The sequence below is a fragment of the Chrysoperla carnea genome, chromosome 2, assembly GCF_905475395.1.
Source record: "Chrysoperla carnea chromosome 2, inChrCarn1.1, whole genome shotgun sequence".
NCBI lineage: Eukaryota > Metazoa > Arthropoda > Insecta > Neuroptera > Chrysopidae > Chrysoperla > Chrysoperla carnea.
In genome coordinates this window covers 44,896,814-44,904,343 of record NC_058338.1, presented here as the reverse complement: position 1 = coordinate 44,904,343, position 7,530 = coordinate 44,896,814, and the positions used below count along the sequence as shown (strand labels likewise).

The 7,530-nt window shown below is 27.4% G+C and overlaps 1 protein-coding gene across 2 annotated transcripts; it reads right to left on the bottom strand.

Annotated features, from left to right (window-relative positions):
* Positions 1-1,862: 1,862 nt before the first annotated feature.
* LOC123292274 (protein lines) lies at positions 1,863-6,288 on the bottom strand. Of its 2 annotated transcripts, XM_044872862.1 has the most exons (3): positions 6,230-6,288; positions 2,126-4,239; positions 1,863-2,038 (listed from the first exon to the last, which is right to left on the bottom strand). In XM_044872862.1, exons 2-3 carry the CDS (start codon positions 4,149-4,151, stop codon positions 1,911-1,913), a joined length of 2,154 nt encoding a protein of 717 aa, XP_044728797.1. In that variant the 5' UTR covers positions 4,152-4,239; positions 6,230-6,288; the 3' UTR covers positions 1,863-1,910. The 2 variants fall into 2 exon arrangements, with proteins under 2 accessions (XP_044728797.1, XP_044728796.1); XM_044872861.1 differs by having other exon boundaries at positions 1,863-4,239.
* Positions 6,289-7,530: the final 1,242 nt, after the last annotated feature.

Here is a 7,530-nt window from a genome sequence, read left to right as displayed (position 1 = left end):
AGCCATCTTAAGTTTCTTATTTTAATTTAGATTTAAGTATTTTGTAAAAAAAAAAAAATAAATAAAATAAAATTTCTGATACACATTAAATTTTATTTTGAAAGTTAACATTTATGTTATGAGTCTTTTAACCGTTGAGGAAATTTACCAAAATTATTCCACAATAATCTGTTATATTTCAATATAAATACTAAATATAATATTTAAAACATAACGTTCATTTTGCGCCAAGGTGTGTCAGCAAGTTTCTTCATAAAAATATATTACTTTTTTTATTATTTGAATTAACTATTGCAATCAATATACTTTGTATATAGTGATTTATATCGGTACACCACTCGGTATCGGTCATCATAGTGTGGTAATAAATAGCGTTTTATACATTCAAGGCGTAATTGGACGTAATTAATTATATAACGATAATAATTTATATAACGATATATAATAATACTTTACAAAAGCTAGCAACTTTTTTGAGAGTTATTTTCAGTCATCTGAATTTAGATAGAAATGAAGTACATCTCGAACCTGAGACTAGTTGTGTTAACTAACGCTGGATGTGCGCTAGTAAAGCAACTTAATTTCTGTCTGGGAAAGTAAAATTACATTATTTAATTATAAAACTAAATCACATTAAAATTACAGCCACCAAAAATGATTTGATAACGTCGTTTTTTTTAATTATTAGAATAATATCTGGCGTGGTTTTAGCAACTTCAAAACTGTTTGATAATTCGAATTTCCAAGAACCTACAGAAGGCACTTTCTTGCGATTGAAAAGAGTATATACGCCTCTCCCCATGGTATAAACAAACAAAAAACCACAGAACATATAATATAATTGTTATCGTTCATAATTCAACTAGTAGACAATCATTTTCTCTTTATCATATGTTCTAAAATAATATTTACATACCTATTTACGTGATTATAGCTAAACCAGTAGATGCAAGTATTTTGAAATCGCGAATTATAATTTTTATTGCTAAAAGGACACGAAAAATAGTTTTAAAAAAATTGTCTGAAAAAGATTTTAAATCAGCAAGCTTTTTCGAGGATGCACATTTGTAAACGCAACCATTATCAGGTGCTAGGTGTACTTTATCCATACCTAATTACAATAAAAAAAAACTGTTTCGTGACGTTTCATAAGCTCTCATAATACAATAAAACAAAAATAATATATTCATTTTTTAGCCTCAGACTACTCGCATTGATCTACCAGATCTACTTTGCAATTTTCACAATCGATTAAATTACTTGAAGAGATTGTATGATGATTGCACTATTATTGCATTTACGAATTAAAAATAAAATTAAAATCAATTTAGTAGAAGAAATTATCAATAAATTCAAAATTGAAGAAATTTAAATTGTCTAATTATCCGAAAGTTTAATAAAAAATATTCCTGAATTTTGAATTTAATTTACAATAAATTTTTTAATAATTATTATATTAAGTTTATAATGTAAAAAATTATATTGTTAAAAGTTTAAAAAGCTTATCTTTAAATCTAAAATATTTTTGAACTAAAGTAATTAATTTATCGATTTTAAACGCGTTAAATTAAATATATCAAATACTATAATAGTAACGAATTTGTATTTGTTTCTATTTGTTAATTTTTTCTTAGTAGAAACAATAAGATGACTCAGAGAAAAATTGAATTTTTTCAAAGTATTAATATTTTATTTGCTTTTAAATTGAATTTATCATCGTGCAAAAACATCATATTAAAACACAAAAATATTATAATTTTGAAACAATAAAATTTTCAATACTACGGTCACCTTTTGATGAATAAATAATTTTTTTCGTAATAAGTTATTTTTAAAAAGAAATACGTTCTTATTATGGTAATTAAAAAAAAGCTAAAAAATGCCAAAATGGAATTGTCGGAAAGTCAACATCACGTTAATTCGTTACCCTCATACATACTTTCACATGTTTCTAATAAACGTAGCACCGGACTAATATTATACGGAAATAATTGTTTTGATACAAGCCGATTAATTTGTAGCCGCAATCGAATTAATACTGCCATAATAGAATCAATACCACTTGTTGACGAATTATAGCTATAATAATGTGACGAAGACGAGGTCGTGCCTCCTGTACTTCCACCAGACATTGTGAATTGACTTTCTGTACAACTATATACGAATTTCGACCAATTACGTCTGACATATTTTAAAAATCGTAATAAATATAATAAAAAACACGTTTCGTTTGATACTAGATAATCTAATAACACGTCTGAATCTTGACTAACAATTCTTAAAAATTCAACAAACGTATTAAACGGATTTAACATAACGATTAAATCTGGGAACACTGAATTTCGATAAAAGATTCCAACAGTGATATCTAACGTACATACCATCGATTCAATCATGTAATCATCTTGATCGCTAAATAAATGAATTAACATTGTTGTAAATAAACTTTCTGGATGAAATTCCAGAGCAATCTTTATAAAACTATCTAATTTTTTAAGTACATCTCGTATTGATCGTTCAATTAACTGCATATCTTGATTAAAATCATAATCATCACTACCTAAACTTGAATCAGAGCTATCCGATCGTGTTTCTTTAACTGTAATCGCAACGGACTTCAACACAAGTAAAACCATTTTTTGTAACAAAGTTTTATCAATATTGGAATCATGCTGATTGGATGAATTTGAACTTATTCCAATCAATGGATAAACTGGTTGCGATCGTCGATATGGTAATGAATCTAATAAACGAAAATCTTTTACGTAACGTACAATCAAATGGGCCAACGCACATGTTTCCTCCGGTAATAAATCTTGTAACGCTAATGTACTCCCATAACATAGTACTTCATTAAATAACGACAGTAACTGACGCCATATTAAAATTGGTAAATTAAAATTTAGTAAACTAACAAATTTTTCTAAGTGAGCATAGAATGGTTTAGTTTCGACCACACTTAAATTCGCTCGAACACTTATTATACTTTCCCACAACGATAAAAAATTTAGTATACAAAATTCAGTTTCATTGGTTAAATTATGAGTAATTAACGTTTCGATATTTTTAACTAGTTCTGGCCATTTAGTTTCTAACTTTTTAATTATCAAACATTTAATTTGTGATGTATCAAAACTTTCGTGATCTGTTAGCGCAATTAATCGACATGGTGTTGAGTTTTGGTTAAAACTTGAACCTGCTACAGCAACTTCTCCTCCCGGAGATGAAATTTGATCTTCTTCTAAGACATGAATATCAACATCTTTCCATTCCACAATCCGTTTTATAATTTCAATGCTAAAATTTAATTTATTATTGTCCGCACTTAAGTAACCGATGATATTATCAACTAAGATAGTATCAACATTCGATTTAGCGATTATAAAGTAACTGGATAGTACACGTATTGTTAAATAGTTAACGATTTTATTTTGAACACTAGCTAATTGAAATATTTGGTCGATTAAATGATGTTCATCGTGGACAATTGCCGTGCATACATCTAGCAGACGTGGACACACGAAACCTTTGTTGTTTTGTTTTAAATAAACATCGAACAGTAAGTGCAAACAAGATAGAAAATGAAATATTTTCGACATTGGCCATTCACTTAGGGTTATAAGTCGCTGCTGGTTTCCATTTAACTGCGGTTGAAACGGTTTTCGTAAAGTCTGTTCACTTACACCACATAAACATTGTTTTATTAAATGTTCCTCTAATAACTTTAACTCTGGGATAATATTTTGAAGACGATTATCATCAGTCTGAGTCTCTCCAGCTGATTCGCATGCTTTTGATGGAGAAAATAACGGTTGGGTAATATGATTAAAATCAAAATTTCGATGTGGAGATGATATTCTTCGAACATTACTTTCGATATAAAAATTCGTACTTGCGCTAGCTCCAAATTGAAAATGTCGTGTTGATTCGTTTGATGACGAAGATGCGGGTTCGTTATCGTCTTGGTTTAATTTTGTACAAGATGTTTCTGATGTTGGTAACGATAATTGTAAACTTAGTAAATTTGTTGAGTCGTCCCGTGTAAAATCAGTCTCATCGGAGTTCTCATTTTCAGAATCAGTTGTAATACGTATTTTCTTTTTAGCTGGATGATCTGATGCCATATTTTTACAAAAATTATTGACAACCATCACAATATTCAAAAAAGTGTTACTTCAATTTTAACGATTTGGAAATTAGGTATTCTTTTTGTAAGTAACTTGAGTTAGTAAAGCGGATCTAAAAAAAAAAACATCGATTATTTATTAATGTTGTTCGCTTCATGCAAAAGGTTTTATATGAGAATATTTCTTTCTATTTATATTCAATCGATATAATATAATTTTGATAATCTAATATCACTACTACCAGTGATATTAGATTATCAAAATTATCATATGAAAAATGCCAAAGAAAATACAAATAAAGCGTCTATATCGACCCCATTAATCCTTGAAATTGACTAACTTCTGAGTTCTTTGTTCACCAAAACATGTTCACAATTTGCTAAATATTTCGTATATACTCGGTCAGAATTTTTGAACGGTACAAAGATTTTGTCAACCATGTGATATGCCTTTTAGCATGGTAGAAATTATTAACTGTAATCGATGGAATCTATGTACAAGAAATATTGACAGAATTATTATGTAACAATCTCACAGACTGTAATCCAAGAATTTTGACTGTTATATGATATTGTCAACCTCGGCAAGTGAAATACTGTATTCACTTAATACTATTAAAAATATCCTGATGAGGTTAGTGCGGTTATGATAGTACTCCTTAATTTTGGTAAATGCTAAATAAATAAATAAAATTTTCAATGATTCAGTAGGTTAAAAATACTTGTGAGATGAACCAAAAGTTGTTAAGAAGTTTAAGGAAATATTTTTCGAGATACCTTAAGGAAGTATAGTTACAACCAAGCGATTTGGGTAGTTACAAATACTCTCCAGATTAATTCATTGATCAACATATTTAATGATATTAAAGATAAGATAAATGCTAGAAGAAACAAAATAAGTAGAAATAAGTAAACATTTCATCTTTGAATTTAAATTTTTATACTCGTTTAAGATAAGTAATAAATCGTACTCTCTCTCAATCAGAAAATTGGCTCACTAAGCAATTAAGCGCAAAATTTGACATTTCATTATTATGTATTTAAAACGGCCATATTACACTGGGATTAATAAACGAATACAAGCTATATTTTACAATCTATCCTTTAAAAATTTAATTCGTATATTTTAAAAATACTAAGCCGGAGATTTACGAAATATGTAACACAATATAAACATGTTTTACCAACGAGAGAAAAATTTCTCCGAGGAAACACTAGTATTTTATCATTTATAACTCGTTGTGATTATGTCAAAGCAGATCGATTAAAATCACAACAGACGATTCATTTGCCTCTTTTTTAACATTTTATGAAGTAGAAATTAACTTTTTCGTATTATTTCTCACCACCGAAAGAGATACTACAAAGCCCTCTGAAGTTCAATTACGGTATGCTTAGTATCGAAGTTCAATGAAAGAAACTCTTTACGAGAACATATAAAATCAAAATTATAATTTTTCGAATTCTCGCTAAGTCTACAAGATATCGAGGTCTAAAGAGATATCGGTATGTTGAATTGAAATCTGAAGAGACGTCTAAGTTTCCAAGATATTGAAGTCTGTTTTATAGACCACTTGAATTCATTTTCTATAAAATATAAACATAATTATAAAATTTGTACCTTGTGTATCAATAAAAGTGTATCTCATATTTCGCAAGTAGAATGTCATAATATTTAATAAAACTAATCGTTTTAAACCAGTAGATACTATTAAAAATTATGTTACTTTTTATTTATTAATTTAAAGTGACGTTTCCTCGATACTTTTGGTTTTCTTCCGACGAATAAGATTATTTAAAAGACGTATAACTGCAGCTTTTCTTATAAATTTTTAAAAAGATCTTATTTGTCGGAAGAAGTCGAAAAGTATCGATGAAACCAATATAAATACATTAATATTCTATGCAATTATCTCGACAAGTTTCATATGAATCGGCGTTAAACTTTTTCACCTTGCAAACCGTAATCGAATCCACTTTGACACTAGTGTGATACAAATTTTCTAATTCTTTTAATACCAAAAACTATTTCTGAGTTAAAGTGAAATTTTATAATTCTTTTACATGTACAATTTAATATTTAAAAAAACAGCGTAATAATACCTGAAAATACCTTTCTTCCAATCCATACCAATGTTTTGTGAAAGTAACAAAATTTCTATTTTACAATAATTAAATGCACAGCATTATAATAATACAATTATTGTTGCTTGTTTATAAAACAATAAATTTCAATAACTTTCCACATTTTTCACGAAAACATCAACATAAACTAACATTCGCTTCTTCTCAAATATAAACATTCAAGATTTATAGTAAAAACAATGTAGAAATTTATATATTTTTTAATTCAACAATAGTTAGACATGATAACAACACAATCGGTATAAAAATTATAATATTTTATTTATATAAATGATATTTAATTGATTTAGAATTATTATGAAAAATATCAAACATTTTATGTAACTTAACACGAAAAGTGTAACACAGGTAGCCAGCCACTCTTGGTCACTTGGGTTAGATTCATAGAGAATGCTCATATTTTTGTATATGTATGTTGGGTTTATGATAGAGAATGGTTTACATTTTTTAGACAAGTGAAAGTATGTTTGGAATATCACAGTGGTGTAGTGATTTATCTCACAAGCAATCGAGATGTTGCAGAATTCAATTTGGTTCGAATACTTACGATATTAATTAACTAGGCATTAATAGACATTTCAGTTATTAATTAGCTAGGCTAAAAAGGTTAACAAGTGAGTATAGTTTCATAATACCTTGACGGACAAATGAGTCAAATTCAAATACAACTGCCGTTCAACCCTTTTTTTAAAATTATATATACTTTCAAATAACGATAATAAAACGAAAATTTTAGACAATTGGCTAGTTCCAAATCCCAATGATACAAATTTTAAAAAAAATATTTGTATTTTTGTAATGTGCAAAAACTTTATTTTCTACGCTACTGGTATGGTCATGCTATCATTGCTGTTTGGACATTTATTCGGTAAATCTCAGTTTAAATATTTTACTAAACTTTCCCCCCTAATGCCCCAATTGATAATTTATAACTATTGATTAATTAATTAAACTATATAATTGAAAAAAATAAACCCATTTTATTTGATAATTATTTTTCGGCGAGATAAAATTTGATTTTTTTAATTTCTCTTTCGTTTTAAAGAAATGAAACTATTAATATTTATGCCAAGAGTTATTTTTAATATAACAAAGCTATATTTTCTCAAAGATTACTCAAAGTATTAAACTTTTTTGCTAAGTATTTACCTAATAAAAAGTAAAACAATTTATTGATATGTAATTGTAGGAATATGTATTAAATTTTAATAAATATTTAAAAACTTAAATAAAAACTTTTATGCGCATGTGTATTTATC

Coding starts and splice junctions, on each gene's coding strand:
- LOC123292274 (XM_044872861.1), bottom strand. CDS start 4,151: ATGGTTGTCAATAATTTTTGTAAAAATATGGCATCAGATCATCCAGCT.